This window comes from Mus caroli, unplaced genomic scaffold (genome assembly GCF_978045245.1).
Source record: "Mus caroli unplaced genomic scaffold, Mus_caroli_1 scaffold_6, whole genome shotgun sequence".
NCBI classification, from domain to species: domain Eukaryota; kingdom Metazoa; phylum Chordata; class Mammalia; order Rodentia; family Muridae; genus Mus; species Mus caroli.
Genome location: NW_028227261.1, coordinates 34,954,527 through 34,981,645, shown reverse-complemented (window position 1 = coordinate 34,981,645; position 27,119 = coordinate 34,954,527). Strand labels below are relative to the sequence as shown.

Below are 27,119 nucleotides of genomic sequence, written 5' to 3'. Positions count from 1 at the left end.
TTTCAGCAAAATCTTGCTAGTGTATGCAATGGTGTCAGCGTTTAGAAGCTGATTATGGGATGGATCCCTGGATATGGCAGTCTCTAGATGGTCCATCCTTTCATCACAGCTCCGAACTTTGTCTCTGTAACTCCTTCCCTGGGTGTTTTGTTCCCAATTCTAAGAAGGGGCACAGTGTCCACATTTTGGTCTTCATTCTTCTTGAGTTTCATGCGTTTAGCAAATTGTATCTTATATCTTGGGTATCCTAAGTTTTGGGCTAATATCCACTTATCAGTGAATACATATTGTGTGAGTTCCTTTGTGATTGTGTTACTTCACTCAAGATGATGCCCTCCAGGTCCATCCATTTGGCTAGGAATTTCATAAATTCATTCTTTTTAATAGCTGAGTAGTACTCCATTGTGTAAAGTCTATGTCTTTTTATCGGGGAGTTGAGTCCATTGATATTAAGAGATATTAAGGAAAAGTAATTGTTGTTTCCTGTTATTTTTGTTGTTAAAGTTGGCATTCTGTTCTTGTGGCTGTCTTCTTTTAGGTTTGTTGAGGGATTACCTTCTTGTTGTTTCTAGGGCGTGGTTCCTGTTCTTGTAATTTTTTTTTCTGTTATTATCCTTTGAAGGGCTGGATTCGTGGAGAGATAATGTGTGAATTTGGTTTTGTCGTGAAATACTTTGGTTTCTCCATCTATGTTAATTGAGAGTTTGGCTGGGTATAGTAGCCTGGGCTGGAGTTTGTGTTCTTTTAGTGTCTGTATAACATCCGTCCAGGATCTTCTGGCTTTCATAGTCTCTGGTGAAAAATCTGGTGTAATTCTGATAGGCTTGCCTTTATATGTTACTTGGCCTTTTTCTCTTACTGCTTTTAGTATTCTATCTTTATTTAGAGCATTTGTTGTTCTGATTATTATGTGTCGGGAGGTATTTCTTTTCTGGTCCAGTCTATTTGGAGTTCTGTAGGCTTCTTGTATGTTCATGGGCATCTCTTTCTTTAGATTTGGGAAGTTTTCTTCTATAATTTTGTTGAAGATGTTTGCTGGTCCTTTGAGTTGAAAATCTTCATTCTCATCCACTCCTATTATCCGTAGGTTTGGTCTTCTCATTGTGTCCTGTATTTCTTGGATGTTTTGAGTTAGGATCTTTTTGCATTTTACATTTTCCTTGATTGTTGTGCCAATGTTCTCTATGGAATCTTCTGCACCTGAGATTCTCTCTTCCATCTCTTGTATTCTGTTGCTGATGCTCGTATCTATGGTTCCAGATTTCTTTCCTAGGGTTTCTATCTCCAGTGTTGCCTCATTTTGGGTTTTCTTTATTGTGTCTACTTTCCTTTTTCGGTCTAGTATGGTTTTGTTCATTTCCATCATCTGTTTGGATGTGTTTTCCTGTTTTTCATTAAGGACTTCTACCTGTTTGATTAGGTTATCCTGTTTTTCTTTAAGGATTTGTAACTCTTTAGCAGTGTTCTCCTGCCATTCTTTAAGGGATTTTTGTGCTTCCTCTTTACTGTCTTCTACCTGTTTACCAGTGTTCCTTTGTATTTCTTTAAGTGTGTTATTAAAGTCCTTCTTGAAGTCCTCTACCATCATCAGGAGATATGCTTTTAGATCCGTGTCTAGCTTTTCCGGTGTGTTGGGGTGCCCTGGACTGGGTGAAATGGGATTGCTGGATTCTGATGATGGTGAGTGGTCTTGGTTTCTGTTAGTAAGATTATTACGTTTACCTTTCGCCATCTGGTAATCTCTGGGGTTAGTTGTCGTCACTGTTTAAAGATTGGAGCAGAAGCTGTGTTCCACTCACCAGAAGTCTTAAGATCCTGTGGCGGGTGTTGTGGGTAGCTGGCGAGTGTCAGCAGACCCTGCGCCCTAGCTACCCTGGTGCTTTTCTGACCGGAAGAGGCTTGTGGCCCTACGTAGGCCGGATTTCTGCCTCCCCAACCAGAGCAGTCTCAGGTCCCGTGTGATTGGACTGGAGCAGAAGCTGTGTTCCACTCACCAGCAGTCTCAAAATCCTGTGGCGGGGGGGGGCGTGGGTAGCTGGCGGGTGTCAGCCGACCCTGCGCTCTAGCTACCCCGGTGCTGATCCGGCCGGATGAGGCCTGTGGCCCTACTCAGGCCAGTTTCTGCTTCCCTAACTAATGCAGTCTTAGGTCCCGCGCGCAATTGGATTGGAGCAGAAGCTGTGTTCAACTCACCAGAAGACTTAAGATCCTGTGGCAGGTGTTGTGGGTAGCTGGCGAGTGTCAGCAGACCCTGCGCCCTAGCTACCCTGGTGCTTTTCTGACCGGAAGAGCTATACCATGAATTTTTTATGGGTCTGAGATACCTCACTAAGGATGATACTTTCTAGTACCATCCATTTGCCTGCAAAACTCATGATGTCCTCGACCTTAGTAGCTGAATAGGATTCCATTGTGTAAATGATCCAAATCTTCTGTATCCATTCTTCTGTTGTAGAACATCTGGGTTGTTTCCAGCTTCTGGCTATCACAAATGAGTCCACTATGAACATAGTGGAGCATGTGTATCTGTGGCATGGTGGGACATCTTTTGGGTATATGACCAGGAGTAGTATAGCTGGGTCTTCAGGTAAATCTATTTAAAATTGTCTGAGGAATCTTCAGATTGATTTCCAGAGTGGTTGTACCAGTTTGTGTTCCTCTTTCTCCACATTCTCACCAAGATGTACTGTCACCAGTGTTTTTTATCTTAGCCTTTCTGAATGGTGTAAGGTGGTATCTCAGGGTCATTTTGATTTGCATTTCCCTGATCACTAAGAACTCAGAACATTTCTTTAACTGCTTCTCAGCCATTTGAGATTCCTCTGTTGTGAATTCTGTTTAGTTCTATACCCCATTTTTTAATTGGGTTGTTTGGTTTTTTGGATGTTACCTTCTTGATTTCTGTATATATTTTGTATTTTTGTATATATTTTGTATAAGCCCTCTATCAGATGTGGGGCTAGTGAAGACGTTTTCCCAATCAGTAGGTTGCCAATTTATCCTATTGACAGTGTCCTTTGCCTTACAGAAGCTTTTCAGTTTTATGAGGTCCTATTTGTCAATTCTTGATCTTAGAGCCTGAGCCTTTGGACTTCTATTCGGGAAATTTCCCCTGTGCCAAAGACTTGGAGGCTTTTTCTCACTTTCTCTTCTATTAGGTTTGGTGCATCAGGTTTTATGTCAAGGTCCTTGATCCACTTAGACTTGAGCTTTGTGCAAGGTGGTGAATATGGGTCTATTTTCATTTTTCTACATGCCAACTGCCAATTAGACCAGCACCATTTTTTGAAGATGCTTTCTTTTGTCCATTGTATATTTTTGGCTTCTTTGTCAAAGATCAAGTGTCCATAAATCTGTGATTTTATTTCTGGGTCTTCATTCTATTCTGTTGATCAACATGCATGTCTCTGTACTAATACCATGCAGGTTTTATCACTATTGCTCTATAGTATAGCTTGAGGTCAAGTATGGTGATTCCATCAGAAGTTCTGTTTTCCCTATCCTGGGTTTTTTGTAATTTCAGAAGAATTGGAGAGTTACTATTAGAATTAGAATTAGAATTAGAATTAGAATTAGAATTAGAATTAGAATTAGAATTAGAATTAGAATTAGAATTAGAATTAGAATTAGAACTAGAACTAGAACTAGAACTAGAACTAGAATTAGAGAATGAAGAATTGAGTTGGAATTTGGATGGGGATTGTATTGAATCTGAGGATTGCTTTCAGCAGGATGGCCATTTTTACTATATTAATCCTGACAATTCATGAGCACGGGAGATATTTCCATGTTTTGAGATCCTTTTCAATTTCTTTCTTCAGAGATTTGAAGTTCTTGTCATACAGATCTTTCACTTGCTTGGTTAGACTCACACCAAGGTATGTAATATTATTTGTGACTATTGTGAAGGGTTTTGTTTCCCTAATTTCTTTCTCAGACTGTTTATCCTTTGAGTAGAGGAAGGCTACTGATTTGTTTGAGTCAGTTTTATATTTAGCCAATTTGTTGAAGTTGTTTATCAGGTTTAGGATTTCTCTGGTAGAACTATTGGGGTCACTTAAGTATGATCATATCATCTACAAATAGTGATATTTTGACTTCTTCCTTTCCAATTTGTATTCCTTTGGTCTCCTTTTGTTCTCTAATTGCTCTGGCTAGGACTTCAAGTACTAGATTGAATAGGTAGGGAAAGAGTGGGCAGCCTTGTTTAGTCCCTGATTTTAGTGGGATTGCTTTAAGTTACTCTCCATTTAGTTTGATGTTGGCGACTGGTTTGCTGTATACTGCTTTTACTATTGTTTAGGTATGGGCCTTGAATTCCTGATATTTCCAAGACTTTTGACATGAAAGGCTGTTAAATTTTGTCAAGTGCTTTTTCAACATCTAATTAAATGATCATGTGTGTTTTTTTCCTTTGAGTTTGTTTATATAGTGGATTATGTTGATGGATTTCCTTATATTGAATCATCTGTATACCTGGGATGAAGCGTACTTGATTGTGGTGAATGATCATTTCGATCAGTGTGTTCTTGGATTCAATTTGTGAGAATTTTATTGAGTATTTTTTCATCAATATTCATAAGCGAAATTGGTCTGAAGTTCTCTTTCTTTGTTGGGTCTTTGTATGGTGTAGGTATCAGCATAACTGTTGGGTAGTTTTCCTTCTGTTTCTATTTTGTGGACTAGTTTGAAGAGTATTGGTATTAGGTCTTCTTTGAAGGTCTGATAGAATTCTGAACTAAACTCATCTGGTCCTGGGCTTTTTTTTGGGGGGGTGGGAGGGGAGTCTTTAAATGACTGCTTCTATTTCTTTAGGAGTTATGGGACTGTTTAAATGGTTTATCTGATCCTGAGTTAACTTTGGTATTTAGTATCTGTCTAGAAAATTTTCCATTTCATCCAGATTTTCCAGTTGTGTTCAGTATAGGCTTTTTAGTAGGATATGATGATTTTTTGGATTTCCACAGTTTCCATTGTTATGTCTCCCTTTTCGTTTCTGATTTTGTTCACTTGAATACTGCCTCTCAGCCCTTTAGTTAGTTTGGCTAGAGGTTTGTTTATCTTGTTGATTCTTTCAAAGACCCATCTTCTGGTTTTGTTGATTTTTTTGTATTGTTTTCTTTGTTCCTATTTGGTTGATTTCGGCCCTGAGTTTGACTATTTCCTGCCTTCTACTCCTCTTGGGTGAGTTTGCTTCTTTTTGTTCTAGAACTCTCAGGTGTGCTGTTAAGTTGTTAGCTGTAAGATCTCTCCAGTTTCTTTACCAGGGCACTTAATGCTATGAACTCTCCCCTTAGCACTGCTTTCATTGTGCCTCATAAGTTTGGGTATGATGTGTCAACATTTTCATCAAATTCCAGAAAGTCTTTAATTTCTTTGTTTCTTCCTGACCAAGTTATCACTGAGTAAAGGGTTGTTCAGTTTCCATGTGTATTCAGGCTTTCTGTAGTTTTTGCTGTTATTGAAGACCAGCCTTAGGCCATGGTGATCTGATAGGATGCATGATATTATTTCAATCTTCTTGTGTCAGTTGAGGGTTGTTTTGTGAGCAATTATATGGTTAATATAGGTACCATGAGGTGCTGAGAATAAGGTGTATTCTTTTGTTTTAGGTTGAAATGTTCTGTAGATATCTGTTAAATCCATTTGGTTCATAACCTCTCTTAGTTTCACTGTGTCTCTGTTTAGTTTCTGTTTCAATGACCTGTCCATCAGAGAGAGTGGGGTGTTGAAGTCTCTCACAATTATTGTGTGGGTGCAATGTGTTTTTTGAGCTTTAATAAAGTTTTTTTTATGAATGTGGGTGCCCTGGCATTTGGGACATAGATGTTCAGAATTGAGACTTTCTCTTAGTGCATTTTTCCTTTGATGGATATGAAGTGTCCTTCTCCATCTTGCTTTATAATTTTTGGTTGAAAGTTTATTTTACTGGATATTAGGATGACAACTACAGCTTGCTTCTTGGGACCGCTTGCTTGGAAGACTTTTTCCAGCCTTTAGATCTGATGTAGTGGCTGTCTTTGTCATTGAGGTGTGTTTCTTGTTTGCAGCAAAATGCTGGATCCTGTTTGCATATCCACTCTGTTAGCTTATGTCTTTTAATTGGGTAATTGAGTCCATTGATATTGAGAGATACTAAAGACAGATGATTGTTAGTTCCTGTTATGTTTGTTGTTGTAGGTGGCATTACTTGTATGTTATTCTCTCCTTTTAGGTGTGTGTGTGTCTGTGTGTGTGTGTGTGTGTGTCTGTGTGTGTGTGTGTGTGTGTGTGTAAGAGAGAGAGAGAGGGGGGGGGGGAGGGAGAGGGAGAGGGAGAGGGAGAGGGAGAGGGAGAGGATTAATATCTTGTTTTTTCTTTGGTATAGGTATCCTCCTTGTATTGGAGTTTTCAATCTAGAATTCTCTGTAGGGCTGGATTGGTAGATAAGTATTGTTTAAATTTGGTTTTGTCAAGGAATATTTTGATTTCTCCATCTATAAGCTTGAGAGTTTTGCAGGGTATAGTAGTCTGGGTTGGCGTTTATGTTCTCTTAGTGTCTGCATGACCTCTGTTCAAGCTCTTCTGGCTTTTAGGGTCTCTGTTGAGAAGTCTGGTGTAATTATGATAGGTCTACCTTTATATGTTACTTGGGCTTTTTCCCTTATATCTTTTAATATTCTTTCTTTGTTCTGTGCCTTTGGTGTTTTATTATGTGACTAGAGGATTTTCTTTTCCAGTCCAATCAATTTGGTGCTCTATAGGCTTCTTGTACATTTATAACCATCTCTTTCTTTAGGTTGGGGAAGTTTTCTTCTATGATTTTGTTGAACATGTTTTCAGGTCTTTTGAGCTGGAAATACTCTCTCTCTCTCTCTCTCTCTCTCTCTCTCTCTCTCTCTCTCTCTTCTATTCCTATTATTCTGAGATTTGGTCTTTTCATTGTGTCCTGGATTTCCTGGATGTTTTGGGTTAGGAATTTTTTATGTCTTGAATTTTCTTTGACAGTTGTGTCAATATCTTTGAAGGTATCTTCTACACCTGAGATTCTCTCTTCTATCTCTTGTATTCCATTGGTGATGCTTACATTTGTATTTCCTGACCTCTTTCTTGGGTTTTGAATTTCCAAGGTTGCTTCCATTTGTGTCTCTACTTCCATTTTTAGGTTCTGGACTGCTTTGTTCAATTCCCTCACCTGTTTGATTGTGTGTTCCCTGTATTTCTTTAAAAGGGGTTTATTTGTTTCCTCTTTAAGAGATTCTACCTGTTTAGCTGTGTTTTCCTTTATTTCTTTCAGTGAGTTATTTATATCCTTCTTAAATGACTCTATTAACTTCATGAGATAGGATTTTAGGTCAATATTCTGGTTTTCAGTTGTGTTGGAGTATCTAGGGTTTGCTTTGGTGGGAGAACTGGGTTCTGATGGTGCCAGAATATATTGGCTTCTGTTGTTTATGGTCTTGTGCTTGCCTTTTGCCATCTGGTTACCTCTGGTGTTAACTGGCCTGGGTGTCTCTGTTTGGAACCTGCCTCCTATGTCCCTTGGTTGCTGCAGGTCTCCTGTGAGGCCTGTGGCCCTGGCTGTAGCAGACCTCGTGGGGGTCCTACAAACTGAGGAGTCTACAGAAGAGAAGACAAGCTGATAGTCTGCCCAGGTGGAAGGCTCAGTCAGGAAAGTGGGTGGAGTTCGTACAGGGGGTGGGGGTTGGGTGGAGATGAGTCCTGAGTCCACTGGACTCCTCATGGTTCCCAGCTGCTGCATTATTTGGGAGGTCCCTTACCTGTGGCCCTGGCTGTAGCAGACCTCCTGGGGGCCTTTGGACTGTGGGGTCCTCAGAAGAGCAGACAAGCTGATGGTCTGCCCAGGCAGTTAACCAATAATTTTAAGTTGAAGAAGGTTTACATAGCATCACTTCGTATACTTGAGGATCTTTTGGCTGGAGCAATCACATCTTGGGGGCTAGTACTTACCATCTGAATACATAGCAGGAGCAGACTAACCCACTACAATCCAGAACAAACACCCTGCCATGACTAGCCCTGGATGAAAATCAAATCTCCCTTCCCCAGTTCCAACAAAAGGTGGAGTCTTTTCTTCCTTCCACAGAGCTTATTTTTCTAAGTAAAGCACAGTGCAACCTTGTTGCCTCTGTGGACCAGACCTAATGTCTCACATGGGCATGCTCTGAAATAAAAATGCTTAGTGGTTAAGACAGCTGCAGCCATGCACTATGTCCTGACATCAATCCCCGGAACTGAGAATTTTGAGAAGCCAGGATGGGTGAGAAATTAGGGCATCTGTTAGAGGGGAGACTTCCCTAGCCTTTACCAGGAGACTGGGAATCCTTAAATGTCGATTGAGCACAGAGCAGATGAGACAGTCCCAAAGCTGTCTTTCAGACAGAAGACACCCATCAACTCACAGGTCACATGATGGCCTCATGTTGGATTCCATGACTGGAATCTTTAAAAGACCTTTATACTTTCTGGGGCCAATAAGGGGGAGAAAATTGTGGGGAAGGAGTGAGGAGGATGGGAAAAGGAGGGTAGGAGGGAGAAAGGGGAGTAGGGAGGAAAGGAAGAAGAGAGGGAGAGAAAGGAAGAAGCTAAATGGGTTCATTAGTAGCAGTTGAAAGAGCAAGCCAAACTGGAGGAACAGGTCCTTGGCCCCAGGCATTCTGTAATCCTCTATCCAGGAGACTGACAGAGGAATACTGTGTAGGAGAAAGTAGGGAAGGTTCAGAGACAGGGTAGAATTAACTCAGGGACACCTCAGGTAGGATCCAAGTGTTAGCCATGGCTACTCTGCTGCTGCTCATGCTCCTTGGCTTACAAGTGGGTACCTTGCTCCAAGAACATGTTCTGAGATTGAGTACCATGTTAAGAAATCATGTGGAAAAATAAGTCAGGAGACTGGACTCGACATGCAGACAGGTTTATTTCAGAGAATCTGAGAAGAGCTCACACTAAGCAAGCATGCTTCTCTTACAGACTAGGAACCTTTCCCAAGCTAGGAGGAGAAGAGAAGAAGGGAGGGACTATGTGCATGAGAAGGAGACTAAGCTCTTCTTTGCAGATAGGTTTGGCATTTTGCAGTTAGATTGTGTCTCAAGAGTTCAAAGCAGGTACAGAACACTGCTGTGTCCACAGTGATTGCACAAGCCATGGTTTGTCTTCAGACCATCTGCTGGAGTTTAAGATAGCCGGAGAAATTTCTTCAGGTCTCTGCAAGAGCAGTTAAGAGCTATTAGCTACTGAGATATCTCTCTAATCCACCCCATCCCAACCTCCAACATCAGCCCTTGGGGTGTTTGGGGGAAAGGATGAAAGGTTTCATTATGTACTTCTGGCTGTCTTGGAAATCACTCTGTAGACCAGGCTGTCCTCAAGCTCAAAGACCTGTCTGCATATGCATCCCAAATTATAGAATTAAAGGTACATGTTACTACATCCAGGTTGTCCAGCTATTTTTTGAACCAATTTTGGTCAAACTCTTACACCAAGGGGTCCAGTCAATAGACTGTTTCTAAATCCAAGTTGGGTTCTTGGTTTTATTTTTTGACCAACTCTTTTTTGTATCCCAGGCTAGCCTCAAATTCATTTTGTAGCCAAGTTGATTCTGAACTTCACATCCTACCGCCTGCCTCCATCTCCTGAGTGCTTAGATTAAAGGCATGTGCCACAACCACCAAATTAAATGTGTCTTCTTTTTAATAGACAAATAAGTATGGGTCACAATATGGTACTTCAATTTAAAATACTTTGACCCTGGGAAAAGAAGGTGACTGAGATAGAATCAGATTGAGTGTGCATGTGAGTGCCATAGCACATATGTGGAGGTCAGAAACAACTCTCTAGAGTAAGTCTCTCCTTTTACCAGGGATCTGATGACCTAAGTCAGCTTGCCTGGCAACCATTTTTAATGCACTGAACCATCTTATCAGATTGAAATTAACAAATGTTAACAAGGGATAAATATAAGAACAGAGATACTCTATTGTCCAATGCTTTTGCAAATATTTATAATTTTCCCATAATAAACATTAAAGTAAACAACATATATATACATATATATGTGTATATGTGTGTGTGTGTGTGTGTGTATAAAACTTCTGAGTGCATCTAACCCTGTTGTTATCTTAAATCAGACATGTATTTCCAATGGACTGACATACAGCTCTATTTGTTTGCCATCTCAATGAGTGTACTTACAAATGAACTCTACATCCTGTCTTCTCACACCAGAGTCAAACTGCCTGCCTAAACAAATGAACACACACCTTCTCTTCCTCCTCAGTGGCTCCCTGTCTCTGTAAATGACAATACAATTCAGCCAGTTGCTCATACTGATAATTTGAGTCATCATTGACTCCTCTATTTTCCCTATGACATTCTATCCACAAATACATCTGGAGTCTGACCCCTCTCACCACCTTGCTGAGAGCAGACTTCCCTGCTGTTCTACCCTGAGGTGTTATAAAAGCCTTCTCACAAAGAAAGTGATCATAAAGAGGAAGGAGGGAGGGAGGGAGGGACGGATGGACGGACGGACTTGGGAGGAAAAGTGGATGGGGAGGAGGGAACCTGATATGGTATTGGATGAGGGAAAAGGACTGAAGGTGGGAGACTCACAAGACTCACAGGGAGGGACCTTTGATGAAATGTTCAACAGTAGGGAGAGGGAACTTATAGAGCCCACCTCCAGCAGGAAGACAGGACATCAAGTAAGTGATGGAGTTGCCATCCTACAGTCACACCTCTGACTCATAATTGTTCCTGTCTGAAAGAATTACAGGTATGGAAATGGAGAGGAGCCTGAGGAAAAGAAAGTCCAGTGACAGGCCCAAAGTGGGATCCAAGACAAAGGGAGGTCCCAAGGCCTGACACTATTACTGAGGCTATGGAGAGCTCATAAAAAGGGATCTATCATGACTGCCCTCTGAAAGACCCAACAAGCAGCTGAAAGAGTCAGATGCAGATATTTTCACCCAACCAGTGGACAGAAGTAGCTGACTCCTGTTGTTGAATTAGGGAAGGTTGAAAGAATTTGAGGAGAAGGGCAATCCTGTAGAGGGACCAGCAGTCTTAAATAATCTAGACTCCTGAGATCTTTCAAACACTGGACCACCAAACAGATAGCATACACCAGCTAACATGAGGCCCCCAACACACATACAGTAGAGAACTTCCAGGTCTATGTTCATTCAGAGATGATACACCTAACCCTCAAGAGACTGGAGGCCCCAGGGAGCTTAGAGGTCAGGTGAGGTGGAGGGTGGAGGCATCTTTGGAGATGGCTGTGGTGGGGAAAAAGTGTGGGATGTGGAGCAGTTGGAGGATGGGAGGGGAGGGAATGAGAATGGAATATGGAATGTAAAAAATGAATTACAAATAAAATTAAATTTAAAAAAAAGCCTTCTCACTAGTCTCCTTGATTCTATCATTGTCCCCTCCATGAGTATCCAGAGGAGTTTATTTGAGAACATCTCCTAGATTATGTAGATGATACATCAGGTAAAGGTACCTGCTGCCAAGACAGAAAACCTGGGTTCACTCCTTGAGTACTATATGGAAGAAAGACAGAAATGACTCCTAAATCATCCTCTGACCTTCACAAGCACACAATGCCACATATGTAACCACCACAACAAACACATAAATGTAATGAAAATCAATTTTAGGAGCTGGAACTATGGTTTAGCTTAGTGTGCACTGCTATTACAGAGGACCCAAGTTAGGATCCCCACAACCCACAGCAGTTGGTTCATGGATTTCTGTCCTCCAGCTTCAGAGGATCTGACACTCTCTTCTAGCCTCCCTGGCACCTGCAGCACATGCACACACTCATGCACTGTTCATATACTACCTACCACATGGTCAGAACATTCTTACTTCCATGAAATCCTGTCAATTAATTTGGAGAGAGAGAGATGGCTACCTGATGATACTCCTCTGACACAGGGCTTTATAATCCCAAGAAACTTCCTACTTCCCCATTAGTGATGGATAGTTTGTTACACTATGCACAATGGGACCTGACAGGGGTGGGTGATTAGTGCACACATCAAACCACTAATGTTTTCCTTTGAATGAGTGGGTGCTGGATATGATCACACATGTTTATCCTAGCACTTGGACATCTAATGCAGGAGCATTGCTAGATTCTGCAGCAAGACTGGGATACAAAGCAAGACTTATCTCAATTAGAAAACAGAAAATCAACATATCAGGTGGATACAGGTTAGAAAAGTAAACAATGGGTATAAAGAAGCGGAAGTTGGGGCTGGAGAGGAACTCAGCAGTTGAGAAATGAGGTTCTTAAGTTAGTTAAGTTCCACAGGTCTTCAGTTTCACTTCCAAAACTGACTTGTCAGCTCACAGCTATAAGTTCAGTTCCAGAGAATCAGACATTCTCTTATACATATAACATGAACAAAACCCATACTCATAAAGTAATAAAAACCAATTTTTTTTTCAAAAGCAGAAGTTACCTTAAAAATTTTCTAGCAGAAACTGAGATAATGTCTCTCATGACAGGGATTGGGCATCTCTGAACTACTGACCTCCTGGAAAACACAAAGTTGCCTGTTAGCTCTGATGGTCAGATTAGAATGTTATCAACTTTCATACTATAGATTGAGCTGTTTTTAATATACCATAGGTACCCAAGCCATAGAATTACAGGATATCCCTCCCCTGAGGCTGAATACAAGTCTAATTCCATAGAAAATAAATCAAGAGAGACTGGGGTTATGGCTCAGTCAGTGAAGTGCTTGTCATGCAAGCATAAGGATCTGAGCCTGGATTACATGTTCCAATTTAAAAATAAAAATTAAAACTCCAGGCACAGCCACAATCTTGTAATAATAGCACTGGGGAGGTAGAGACAGGAGGGTCTCTGGGGATCATCAGTCGGCCAGTCTGGCTCAATAGCTCACTCAAGGTTCATGGAGAGGCATTCTTTATCATTCTCATCATACCGTCCAGCAAGCACAGTAAGTAAATAAATACAGTTTATATAGTATATAGTAGAAGGATGGACAGGTGGCTCAATGGTTAAGAGGGCTTTCTGCTCTTGCATAGGACTCAAGTTCACTGACTAGCAACCATAATGGATAGCTAACAATCAACTTTAACTCCATCTTAAGGTAATCTGCTGCCCTCCTCTGGCCTCTGTGAGCACTGCACTTACAGGTGCTCAAGCCAACTCTCCACCCCCATACACACATAATAAATAAACAAAAAAATTTCTAAAAATTTAAAGTACCAAGCAGTTGAAGAAGACACCAAACACTGACCTCTGACCTCCACACTAATATTAATACATGTACACAGAATGAGTGAGGAGAGAGAAACAGAGAGAGACAGAGAGACAGAGAAGTGCATGCACACACACACACATACAAATAAATTAAGCTCCACAATGCTTCTTACAGGAACATCTTTTTTTTAATTTTTTATTAGATTTTTTCTTCATTTATATTTCAAATGCTATCCCGAAAGTCCCCTATACTCTCCCCCTGCCCTGCTCCCCTACCCCCTACCACTCCCATTTCTTGGCCCTGGCATTCCCCTGTACTGAGGCATATAAAGTTTGCAATACCAAGGGGCCTCTCTTCCCAGTGATGGCCGACTAGGCCATCTTCTGCTACATATGCAGCTAGAGACACGAGCTCTGGGAGTATTGGTTAGGTCATATTGTTGTTCCACCTATAGGGTTGCAGGAACATCTTAAGGATAACTTCTTTGCATTGATATGGGAGGATCTCTAAATAATTACAGCCAATGTATGTGAATAGAAGAAACAGTGATTCCTTGTAACTGTTAGCATGTCATAGAAGGATACTTACAGGAACTGGATTCCCTTGGAGAATGTGACAGAAATATAGCCGTCCTGCAATCTAGGATCCTGAGCAAGAATCTGACACACGTAGGAAGTGGCATCCAGGGCTTGGTTCTCCAAATCCTAAAAAGTGACCAGTGAGAAATGAAAGAATGGGACTGTTGGTAACCGGAACTTCTCTCAGAGAGAACTGACTTAAGCTGTGGCTGGGGGTTGGAATGATATGTCCTCCATTGGCTCAGGTATTTAACATGTGGTCCCTAGCTGGCAGTAATTTCTGGGAATGTTATGGGGAAGTTCAGCCTTGCTGGAAGAAATATATCACTGGGGTGGGACTGAAGGGTTCACAGGCTTGCCTCACTTCCAGTTTGCTCTCTTGCTTCATTCTTACAGTTGAAGCTGTGCTCTCTTACCTTCTGCTATGCCTTTCTGCCATGATGAGCTCTTATTTCCCCTTTGAACCATAAGCCCATATAAATTGTACATAAGTTGCTTCTCATCATGGTTTTTATCACAGCAACAGAAAAGTAACTCATAAGGCTGAAACTCTCATATCTCCATGCCTGCAATCCTAACACTCAGGAGGTTGAGCTATAAAAAAAAAAATTCCTGCATCCCAAAATAAAATGAAACAAAACCAGTGGGGTTTTGCAAGGTGGAGCTTTCAAATAGCACTATCAAAGCCCTCAGCAAGAATATCTCTGTCTATCAAAGCCCTCAGCAAACCCCACAGCTGGCATCTTACCTTCATCATTTTCTTCCCAATCTGTAGTGGCAGGATGTAAATTCCAGGTACTGTCCTCTCCATAAACGTTTTAAATTTAGTCGCGACTGTGGTGTCTTCTAGCCAACAAAATCAATGATGGAAACACATGAGTCAAAACGTTACCTTTAAAAGATTTATTTAACTTATTATCTTGCTGTATTAGTATTTTTCCTACTTGTATGTCTGTGCATCTCTTGTGTGCAGTAACCACAGAGGCCAGAAGAGGATCTCGGGTCCTCAGGAACTGGAGCCACAAACAATTGTAAGCTTTCATGTGAGTGCTGGTAACTGAACCCAGGTCCTCTAGTCTCCTAACCATAAAGCTATATCTATCCAACCATGAAAAAAAAAGCAATTTCTAAAATCTAACATTGCAACACAATATAAAAGAAAGAGATGTTAATTTGGTGTTTACTCACTGAAGAAAATATTAAAAGTCCTTGATTCTTATAATTAAACCACTGTTTCTATAAGACCATGAACTTTGTATGCACAATAAAAGATCTGAAGTTCGTAACACACATGGGCCTGCAGTCTGAGCAGAGGGTCTGAGGCAGCATTTGTTTAGTGTTCCTGATGGAACAGCACGTACAGTGCCCAGTGCACATGTTTGGTGTTGAGAAGGAAGGCTACAATGGAGTGGGAGATGCGCACACTGCCAGGACAATTTCATTTACTTAACCCTTGATTTTGAATTAATGTTTTTCCACTGTGTATTCAGAATAGTGTTGCCACATTTTTCTCAAGCTCCACATTCAGTTCCATGACCTGCCATATCTGGTTGTATACCACAGTAAATGTAGCTGGAACCTAGTAGATGAGGCCATCCTTCAGAATAAAGGACAATATTGTGGAACATATATCTGAGGTCAATGTCCAAAATATGTTAAAAAAAAAAACCTACAATATAGCAAGACAAACAGTATAATTAAGAAATGATGTGTATGTGTGGCCGTGGCAGGTAGGTAGGTAGGTAGGTAGGTACACTGAAGAGATGTTTAACTGGTTAAAATAGTATGTATTGCTTCTTCAGAGAACCCAAATCCCAACACTAAGGTCAGGTGACAGACACTCACCTGTAACACTGACTCTTGGGGTTCAACTTTCTTCTAGCCTCTAGGGGTACATGCACACAACAAAATCACACAAATACATATACCTAAATAAATTTTAATTTTTTTCAGTTTCATTTTATGTGTGCAAATGTTTTGTCTGCAATTATATATATATATATACTACCTGTGTGCCTGGTGCCTGAAGAGTAAAGGAAATGGTGCTAAATCATTTGGAGCTTAAGGCACCAGCCGTTATGAGCCCGCATGTGAGTGCTAAGACCCCAACCTGGACCCTCTGCAAGAGCATCTAATACACTTAACCACTCAACCATCACTCTAGAGTCAGTTAAAAACAATAATTTTTTTAAATGCAATCTTGCATGATGGTGGGTGCCTTTATTCCAACATTCTGAAGCCAGAGGCAGGGAATTCTCTGTGGATTCAAGTCCAAATAATAAATAAATAAATAGGGCTAAAATAATGGTTCATCAGTTAAAAGCAAGGATTGTTCTTCACAGCACGGACATGGTGGCACATAGTTGTCTGTAGCTTCAGTTCCAGGGTATCTATCCCCCTCCTCTGGCATCTGTGGGTACTGCATGCATGTGGTGCACAGACAAAACACTCATGCACATAAAACAATGAAATTAGTAAATCTCAATATAACACCAAAATTAATAAATAAAATCATTTTAATGGGAAAGAAAAAAGAGACATGTCTACAAGAAGACAGGAAATGTCCAACAGCACCATTGGTCTTTACTGAAATGCAAGGTGAAACAGCAACGTTCTGACTCAAACCTAGACAGACTTTGAGGACATGGAGAAATAAGAACACGTATGCCCTATTGGTGTACAAGCAGCAATGCAACCCCTGTGGAAAAGTATAGCAGTGAATTTTTTAAAAATTAAGTATGAAATTAAATTAGCAGGTGACTCCACAATTCCACTCCTAACTTTACACACAAGAAAAATGAAGACATTCGCCCTATAAAACCTGACACGAATGTTTATAAGTAGTATTGTTGGTAATAGCAGAAGGTTTTAAAAGAGCCAAATGTCCATTACTGGATAAATAATCTGTAGTTCATTCATACAATAGAATACTACTAGTCACACATAGGAATAAAGTACTGGGAGATGCTAAAACCTGGATGAACCTCAAAGCATATTCTGTAAAATAACCCTAAACAAAACATGTAAATTATGTATCTCTTTTATCTGTTGTGTCCAGAATTAGACACCCCACAAGCATTAAAAATATCCTAGAGGTTATTAGAAATGAGAGGAGAGGGAAGGAAACAAATCATATGACAGTTTTCCCAAACTAGAGAAACCAGAGAGAAGTTGTGAATACCTCAGCTTGTGAACAGGCTCAATGCCCCCAATTGTACACTGAAAACAGTGACCCTGAGGTAACATGAACTTCATAGTAACAGACAAAAGAGCACTCCTTGCTCAGCTCTGTCTATCAGGTTCTAACAAGCTTCAGAAGGTCACATGGGGCTGGAGAGTAGCCCCACTGATAAATATTTGCCTAGCATGCACCAAGCCTCATGACTGTATAACCTACACTCGAGGTGCACACATATGGTACCAGGACTTGGAAGACAGGGGAAGAAGGATTAGAAGTTCAAGATTACTCTTCACTATTTAGCAAATTTTTAAAAAGGGGGGAGGAGCAGATGTGGTGACACAAATCTATAATGTCATCACTGGAAACTGAAGCAGGAGGGCAGGAGGATTATAGCGGGAGGAGGTACATGAAGTGCCTGAGGCACACACAGGCAAAGGCTAGAAATGAAAAACAAGATCTCCTAATTTTCAGATCCTGTGACACTTAGCAAACAACTAGAGCTTAAAGAGCCTGCACCACAAAGGTCCAGCCTCTTGGAGCTCAAATGCTGTTACATGAGTCACTGCTTAACAAATAGTGAGCTGCCCACTCTGTCTGCTCAAAAAGCACACAAAATGCAAAATGAAGCAAGGCCAGATAACTTCTCTTAACTGTGTTACAAGTGCCCCACTCCTGCTGGGATGTGGTTCTCTGTCTTTAAAAATAAGCCTCTGTGTTTCCATACATAGTGTCTATTCTTCATTAAAACTTTCATGTCAGTTCTGGTCTGGTGAATTCTTTTACTTCTGCACCACAAACTGGCCATTCCCAGCACAAACCAATCTGGTGAGTGGCAGCCTGAGTGCTGCAGAGGGGAGCATCCATCTCATATCCTCTTTGAGCCTGACTTTAGTAGTCCTGGAATCTGAAGCAGCCTCGTAAGAGCTGTCTATATTCACTGCCTCTAATTCTTCTCTGGGGTTTCTTTAAACCACTCAAAAGTATCAGCCTCAAACTGTTCTGTTAAAATGGACACCAGTCTTCACTTGGCTAATTCCAGTAATCAGTTCCTAGGCTGCTTATAACCGACCTATGCACATGTGGTCTGATGACCTGCTATCTTCCTTTTATGGTGGTGGTGTGATTTGTTGTTGTTGTTGTTGTTGTTTTGTTTTGTTTTGTTTTGTTGTTAGTTTTGGAGTTGGGTTATCATTCAGTACTGTGCAGGAACTCCCTAAAATCTCATTAGTGACTAGATAATCCACCTTTGCCTTGAACTTTCAGGCGACTACCTTCCTCCACATCCCCCGTCCTGGGACAGTAGGTGTGAGCCATCAGACTTGGCTTGTTTCCTTCTTCAGGGAACATTTTCTTCAGTGGCTTCCAGGACACTGAGCTCTCCTGACCTCCCTCCACCTGTCAGGAAGCTCCTCACTGTCTCTGTCCTGGGCTGTTTCCTGGTTGACCACTCCTTCTCCAGAAGCTGAGGTGTCCCTACTCCTGGCACATTCACTCCTGGGATGATTTCACCCTGCCACAGGACTTTAAATTAGCCAGAGGCCAATGGATCTGAAATAAAGTCCCCACTGTGCAAACACCTCTATAACACTGTCCAGTTGTCTGAAAAGGGAATCAGATTGACTGATTCATAAGCTGGGTGTGCCATCACATGCCTACATCCCAGTACACCAGAGGTGGGACAAAGGGATCCTGTGTTCACATCAGCCTGGACTGCACACCAGTGAGCCTGGCTTTGAAACAAAGTGCCCCTTACCCAGAAAATAAAATGATCTCAGCATAATGGTACACTTTCTTAACCCCACAACTTGGAAAGCAGAAGAAGAACAAGAGTCCAAAGTTATCTTTAGAACCCTGGACTAATAGTTCCTGTAATGCCAGCACTCAGAAGGTGAAGGCACTAGGGATTTGAGGCTAGCCTGGACTACATAATGAGCTCCAAGACAGCCTTAGCTACACAGTGAAACCCTATCTTAAAATAAAATAACAAATTCAAATAAAATAGACAGAAAAAGGGGGAAAGGACATTCTTGGCCATATATCAAGGACAACCTGTGCTACATGAAACACTATCTTCAAAAATCAAGTTATCCAGGCATAGTAGCATATGATTTTAAACCCAACACTTGGGAGGTAATAGTTCAAGGGAATCCTTGGCTACATAGAAAATTCTAGGTTGCCATGGACTATATGGGATTAAGAAGGCAGGAGGCAAGGCTGGCATGGTGCTACAGTGGATAAAGACTTGTGCTGCCAAGTATAATATCCTGAGTTCAATCCCTGGGATCCACATGTGAAAAACAAAAAATTGACTCCCCAAAAAATGTCCTCTGATCTCTACATGTGCTGATCTGTGCGCACACACACACACACACCTCAGATGTGCTCACCCTCCAAGCTAGCCCATCTTGATTAAAACAACTTCACATTCTAATTGTCCAAGCAAACAGCTATGGTATTATCTCTGCCCCCTTCATCTCTCTGAGCATATCTAATTCCTTGATACCACCCTTAAGTATGTCAAAGTTCTACCAAACTTCATGACACCACACAGCTGTCACCATACAGCTCTGAGTCATAAGGAGGTTTAAGGTCTACACTATCCCCCTGTGACATTTACAATCTATTCTCAACATAGCAACTACAACAGAAACAAGGACAGTGTGAGAAAACCGACAGGTTCTCATGCCTATAACTCATAAATTCTGATACTACACAGTCTCTCTCCTCCATTTCTGAGGTTCCTGGAATGTGCCTGGCCCTGATCCCTCTTCACCTGTCATGGGAGAAAAGAAAAGCAACAGACTAGCTACAGGGAGTCTCCAGGACAAACAGGCCACTGAGCTAAATCTTACATGGGGAATCTCCTTGATTCATTTCTTGAAGAAATGAATCTTGATAGCTAATAAATCTGAGCCCTTCAAGAAACATGAGAAAATGCCTTTTGTTGTCTCTGTTGACAAACATTGGAATTCCCTGGGATCTCAGTTGACTGTCCCTCAATCCCTTTTTTTTATTTATTTATATATTCTATGTATATGGGTACACTGTAGCTGAACAGATGGTTGTGAGCTTTCATGTGGTTGTTTGGGATTGAATTTTTAGGACCTCTGCTCGATCCAGTTGGCCCCACTCACTCCAGCCCAAAGATTTATTGAAGAGAGGCCCCTTGGTCTTGCAAATTTTATATGCCCCAGTATAGGGGAACATCAGGACCAAGAAGTGGGAGTGGGTGGGTAGGGGAGCAGGGCAGGGGGAGAGTATAGGGGACTTTTGGGATAGCATTTGAAATGTAAATGAAGAAAATATCTAATAATTTTTTTTAATTTTTGTTATACATAAGTACACTGTAGTTATCTTCAGACGCACCAGAAGAGGGCATCAGATCTTATTATGGGTGGTTGAGCTCAAAGATACAGCTTTTGTTTCAGCAACCACTGGAAGGGTCTGCATGGGCATCTAGTGTCACAAATGGAACAATCCTTACGTTTAATTTTAATTAGAACTGTATATAACAGGATCTCCTCGTGTAGCTCTGGCTGACCTGGAACTCGAAGTGAAGATCAGGCAGGCCTCGGTTTTACAGAGACCATCCTATCTCTGACTCCTTTGTGATGGGGAAATGCTTTCCTAAACTAGCTCTCTATAGGCACTGGATACCACAATGGGCTTAGAACAATTCTTTACAAATAAAAGTAGGCACATTCTGCTACTCATTTCCTCACAAGTTCCTAGTCCAATTCCAAGTCTGACACAAGTCTTAAAAGCCCGAGTATATGTGTCTACCCTCTTTTCCCTTGCTCCCTCTGGACCTACACTGATCTACACACTGATAACACCAAGTTTAGGGCCTTTGCATCTGCTGTTCCTTTGACCACACATCCATATGGCATCTTTCCTCGTCCACTTCAGTTGTCACTCTTAGGTGAATCCTGCCCTAACCTTGCTCTGTAGAAGCACAAGCACACCTCAGGCTCTATCTCCTTCTAGGCTTTATGCCTGTTTTCACTGCACCCATGGCCATTTGACAAGTTTCCCGTATTTCTTTATAATATGTTTCCCCCACTGGAAAACAAGTTCCAGAAGGATGAAGAATGCTTCATGCTCAGGTATAGCAGCTGCTCTGTGGTAACTGAGTGAAGGACATGCAGGTGCCTAGTAGATCTCTATTCAGTTGTGAAGGAATGAAAGCCTGAGTATACTTCCCAGCTCTGCAGGGACAGGCTGGTCTGACTGTGAGATGTTCCAGGCTGATACCACAGCTGCTAGAATTTTAACAAAGATAGCATGACCCCTGCAGTACACAGTTCTCCCTGAGTGCTCACCAGAAACACCTGATTACATTCCCAACAGTGCAGAGCAGACTCCAAATCCCAAATCCTGTCCCTTCCATCTTTGGCTTTGCAGACGTGAATCCTCAACAAAAGGAAGAAGATCACCTGCCCTGTGACCATCTACCCTTCACTTACCCATCTCACTCCAGAACACCAGAGGTATGGGCTCTGATTTTGACTCAAGGTCCGAAAGCTCTGGATTCTGGGCATCACAGCACCAGGACAGAAGACAGACAGACAGGACCCACAGGGAGCAAGGTAACATCATCTTAGCTCAGTGATACCAACAATTGCTTGTGTCCCTGGCTGGCAATCAGGGTGCCTTGCAGGGACACAGGTGACCACGCCCCTGCAGGGCGGGTGCCATGAGCATTCCCCACAGCAAAACCAATTTGACAGGTATTTATTTTGTGCTTACAACAGACCAGAAGCTGCTCTTCTGTCCTTTAGGGACTCTTATACAATGCTTCCATTCTATATATAAAGACATCAATGTGACTATTTTAGGATCCTCAAGGAAATGAACTGTGCCCCTTTCTCTCAGCTGTGTCTTAGCAGAGAAGAGCTGTCTGAATGATTTTAGATCCTACTTAGTTTGTACCCCCTCCAAACAGAAGAACTAAAATTTTGCCCCAGCACCCATGTCCCTTTCATCCAAGGTAATCCTTACCACAAGGGATGCTACATTGGCATCATTTGAAATCTTCCTTAAAAACAGCTCCTGGAACTCTACTCCAAAGAAGCATATGTCCCTCATTCCCCTTCATACCTGGTATGGCCTTGGTGGGGACAGAGTGACAAGGTTCTGCCCCCTAGACAGGGCCCAAGTGTGAGCCTCCATGAGTGTTGATGGCTGCTGTGGGCAAAAGGTTTGTTTGTGTAAGAATGTACATATTTTCTGAACCCACTAGCAGTGGAGGACTCTTTCCTCCTGAGGAATGGCCTCCCTATTAATGTTAATGACTTTGCAATAATAGAAACAGCAGGAGTTGAGGGTGTGGCTCTGTCTCAGCAAAATGGTAAATGCTGGGATCTTCAGGACAGCCCTTAAGGCTGTGGGAAAAAAACTCTAAAAACATGAGTTTGAAAATATATAACTCCTCAACTATGCAAAAAATAAGGATGCAATATGAGTTTTATGAGGGGCTTCACAAATCTAAAGGAACAAAAGCAGCTGCACTATGAGGCAACTTATTAGAAAATTACTAAGGAAGGAGATAAATGTAGGGAGTGATGACCACATGAGATCCCACCCAGCTAAATTTTTTTTGTTTATGTTTACAAAGGCAGATAGATTCCTGAGTTTAGGATCAGCATAGGACAAAGCAAGGTTAGGCTCAGGCATGGTGGAAATGTTAATTTCAGGGCAGAGTCCCACCCAACTAGCTTATTGTTTGTGCTTAACAAAGGCGGACACATCTCTGAATTCTTTTGTAACATTAAGAAAAATAATGTATGCTTGTTGTCTTCTAAGAATCATAGGGCTGAGATTATGGGACATTGATTCATAAGATAGTCAAAAGGAAAACCTGAAGTAAATGGCTGGATTGATATGTAAAGTAAAAGACTAGACCTGTGTTCTGCAGAAGATGGGCTATCCAGAGAATTTTTAGGATAAAAAGAGAGAACTGCTTGGAGGAGGAGGAGGAGGAGGAGGAGGAGGAGAGAGAGAGAGAGAGAGAGAGAGAGAGAGAGAGAGAGAGAGAGAGAGAGAGAGAGAGAGAAGCATGACATGGACAGAGAGACCTTTTAGACTAGTAAGCAAGCAGAATATAGACAGAAAAATCTCCGGAGAGTAAGCATAACATAGAAAGAAACAGACTGGAAAAGCTGTATTAAGCAGAACACAGGTTATCAGCTTGGATCCATGATTTGACTTTGAGTCATTCTTTTTGTTTCTCCCAGACACCCTTTCTCTCAGAACCCCTCTCCAAGCCAAGGTTAGTCCCTGGCACAGACCTATAGGACCTAGGTTTCACAGATTCTAGAAACATCAGATGTTCAAAATGGGACTAAATGATCCCCAACATGAGTCCTAACCTCAACACTTTTTCCTTTCTTCTCTCCCTTCCCCCTCCTCTCCCCTTTCCCCCTCCCCCTTCTAGTCCTGGATGACCTGAAACTAGACAGGCTTATCTTAACACCTCAAACTCACAGAGATCCATCTGCCTCAGCCTCCTGAGTACTTGGATCACTACCACACCTAGCTTCTAAACTTACACTTTAAAACCCTTATACTCCTCAGCCTAAGAACTGGAATCCTTATCTTTACTTTACGCTGACTCTATGTATTCTCCCCAGAGCTGGAAACCATTTCCTTTGTCCACCTACCTCGGACTAACAACCCACTGCACCAGCCAGCACCTCTTCATAGACTCCACCAGCTAGAATACCCACCACCCATGTACTGGGTAATGTTAGGGTCCAGGAATAGCCACACAAACCATTCAAACACCAATCCCAATCAGGTATAAATGGTTATTGAGAGCATAGTCCAAATCTGATTAATCAGGGATACAGTCCAGAGTTGGGATTCAAGAAGGCTGGAGGATCTCCAAAGTTCATGAGGCTCTGTGACAAAGTACAACAAAAATTTGATTTTGCATGGCAAGGAACAATAGGTCAAGTTAAGGTTACTAGCTACAAAATGAAGGTTGAGAGAATATGGCAGAGCTATTGTAAGTTTTAATATTTAACATTCACCCCTTGAGTTGCATACAGGGTTAAATCATTGACTCCACAGTGTCCACCCTGAGCAGAGGATCATATTGCATCTTAAGAACCATGAGCTGTGCAGTGGAAATTCTTTTCTTGACAAAGGAAACCAAGGAGTAAATAATGCAGGGCCTAAAGCTTAGAATCAGCAAAAATAAGCACAGGGTACCAAAAGTGAAGTTAACCGAGGGAACCAATTAAAAGGGGTTTTATATCAGCTCATTGACTGCTTTCACTGTTGTTCCCTATGGAAGAGGTTACTTTCTAATTCCAGGTATCCCTGATCACCCCAGAGTGATTGATATAAAAATAATATTGTTCTCCAGGGTCATATATAATCCTCCTTCCTTTAAGAAAAGTACATTTAGAGCCCTTCGATTCTGTAGGACAACTTCAGCAAAGGAGTCTACTTGATTCTCTAGGAAGGAGGTGGCTGAGTGAAACTGGGTTAAGCTTTTTATCAACTTCTTCATTGAGGTATTTTTATATTGCTGATGTCCCATCACTAGAGCTACTATACCAAGCACAGCAGAGCCTGCTATCCCCAATCCTTCTAGTGCTGGTAACAGAGTAGTGGCTGCCCACTGTTTGGCAGGAGACTTGTGTGAATGCATCCTGCAATACCTTCATAATATGAAAGCTGGGGTAGAATATGTACCAATGTGCACAATTCAGGGGTTTCCTCAATGATAAAATAGCTAACAGAGAGACAAGGTGTAGGTCCTGAAGTACAGACAAACCAAAACCCTCCTGGTGCAGCCAGAAGGCTTTTCTCTTTCAGCCTAATGGTATTAGAGGCATGTATCAAATGCATATTGGAATCGTGACATATTTGAGAATAAGGTGAAGTAGGTAAGTAATATCTATTTGACCTAAAACAAGTTCCAGTTCCCCGTATCTCCCCTCAAGGGGAAGGAAATATCCCAAGGCCATGATATGCTATCATTGAGGGTAATCAGCTTGAGGGTCTGGAAAGGCTTGGTATCTATTGCTGCTATGCCTATATAGTAAGAGGCTTAGGGTCTAGGCAGAGCCAACAGTCCTCTGTCATATTGGGCTAGGTGCTGTTTAAGAACTTGAAGGTAGCCAAAATAGTGTCTATTAACAGGGACTGAGGTGACAAATGGAGTCTGGGAAGTCCTAGGGAAGGGGTCATGGAAGATAAATTTGTGGTTCCTAATCCAGGGGGTGCAAAGGAACCCTGGTTGGGAAGGAGAGCCTTGGGAATGTCCACCAAAGGGCCTATGGATTTAGAGAGATAGGCTTTGGTTAACCTTTGAATGGAGAACATGGTTCCTGGATCTTGGCCCATAAGGTATGCTCTAAGTCACCAGTGTCCTAGTAGGTCAAGGTATCCTAGTAGGCATAAGGGGGTAACTGGTTCCATTTAAGGTGATAGGAACTGAGTTGCAAGTACAGGGTACCTTACAACTAAGATTTCTTTCAAATTTTATGTCTAAGTACTCATCAGCAATATCAGGTTCCCAGTGTTAAGCTCAAGTAATGCAAGACCAATAAGGACAATAGAACTCTTCTTCATCTTCACAGTTAATGTTGTGGTTTGAATATGTTTGGCCCAGGGAGAAGCACTATTAGGAGGTGTGGCTTTGTTGGAATAGGTGTAGCCTTGTTGGAAGACATGTGTCACTGTGGGGGTGGGCAATGAGAACCTCCTCCTAACCACATGGGAGCCAGTCTTCTAGTGGCCTTCAAATGAAGATTTAGAACTTTCAGCTCCTCCTGCACCAAGCCTTCCTGGACACTGCCATACTTCCACTTTGATAATAATGGACTGAACCTCTGAACCTGTAAACCAGCCCAATTAAGTATTGTCCTTATAAGAGTTGCCTTGGTTGTGGTGTCTCTTCACAGCAATGCAAACCCTAACTAAGGCAGTAGGCTACCTCGGCTACCTCAGCTCCCTCAGACAGTCAGACATAATATTGATCGTCCCCACAAGATTTTTCCTCCTCAATGTTTCTAAGTTAGCACCCAGTGGTGAGTCTAGACCCTAGCATCCCAAGACCTGGTTATAAATGACATTTTAATCTGGGGAGGCTTGTGGGAAAAGCAGTGATCAAACTCAGCAATAATTCTGTGTCTTAAAGTCTCTATAGCCATGTCCTTGGCCTATAGTTTCCTGGTTTTATAGGCCCTATGTTTTGGAATAACATCATATTTAACAAGCAAGAAAAGAGGATCAAGGGAAACAGCAATCAACCTTATCTTTAGTGGGTACTCTTAGTGTGTCCTGGTGATCCATTACCAATCTGAGTCCTGGTGTTTTCAGGGGGTGAACTTCAGCTGGGAGTGGTGGATCCAAGTTCGGGTCCCATCAACCTTTACAGCTGTGAATGTGATCAGGATTACAATGTAAGGTCTCTTCCATTGAGGGGTTAAAAATTGCCTCTGTTATCTCTTGACCGGACCAGGTCACCAGGTGAGAACCAACGGGGGTTGACGGATAACAGTTCGTGCAAATATTGAACATAGGAGTAGAGACCTATCTAGACTTTCTGGAGTATCTGGATTGACTTAAGAATAGGATGATCAGAGATATCTGCTAATAGGTATGTTCTAGTATTTGGGAGGATTAGAAGAGGTCTTCCAAACATTATCTAATAAGGGGTCACTCCCTTTATGTAGGAGGTGCTCCTGACTTGTAGGAGCACAAAGGGAAAGGGATACCCAGTCATCGCCAGTTTTTAGGACTAATTTTGTTAGGGTCTCCTTTAAGGTCTGATTCATCCTTTCTACCTGTTCTGAACTCTGAGGCTTATATTCACAATGCAGCTTCCAATTTATCCCCATGCATGTGCTGACTGACCCTGCAAGACAAAGACTGAACCATTATCCCATCCCAGAGCTGTTGGGGTCCCGAACCCTAGAATTATTTCTTCTATAAGTTTTTTACATACTGTTTGGGCTGTTTCTTTCTTGGTTGGGAATACCTCTGTCCATATTGAAAAAGAATCAACAAATATTAAGAGGTATTTATAACAGAATTTTTCTGGTTTTACCTCTGTGAAGTTCATCTCCCAGAAGACACCTGATGCAGTTCCTCTTTCTCTTT

At 41.7% G+C, this 27,119-nt stretch overlaps 1 protein-coding gene across 3 annotated transcripts in view; it reads right to left on the bottom strand.

Annotated features, from left to right (window-relative positions):
- Positions 1-8,893: 8,893 nt before the first annotated feature.
- Positions 8,894-27,119, bottom strand: part of LOC147004218 (palmitoyl-protein thioesterase 1-like) — a 54,585-nt gene continuing 36,359 nt past the window's right edge. For 2 of the 3 annotated variants that reach the window (XM_085838397.1, XM_085838398.1), the window contains exons 2-5: positions 14,568-14,665; positions 13,830-13,945; positions 12,471-12,545; positions 8,894-9,204 (exon numbers count right to left, since the gene is read on the bottom strand). In XM_085838397.1, the coding sequence (XP_085694523.1) occupies positions 9,174-9,204; positions 12,471-12,545; positions 13,830-13,945; positions 14,568-14,665 (320 nt within the window). In that variant the 3' untranslated portion in view covers positions 8,894-9,173. Of the gene's footprint in view, positions 9,205-12,470; positions 12,546-13,829; positions 13,946-14,567; positions 14,666-23,662; positions 23,785-27,119 lie in introns of those variants that run through there. The other variant, XM_085838399.1, reaches the window with a different exon arrangement.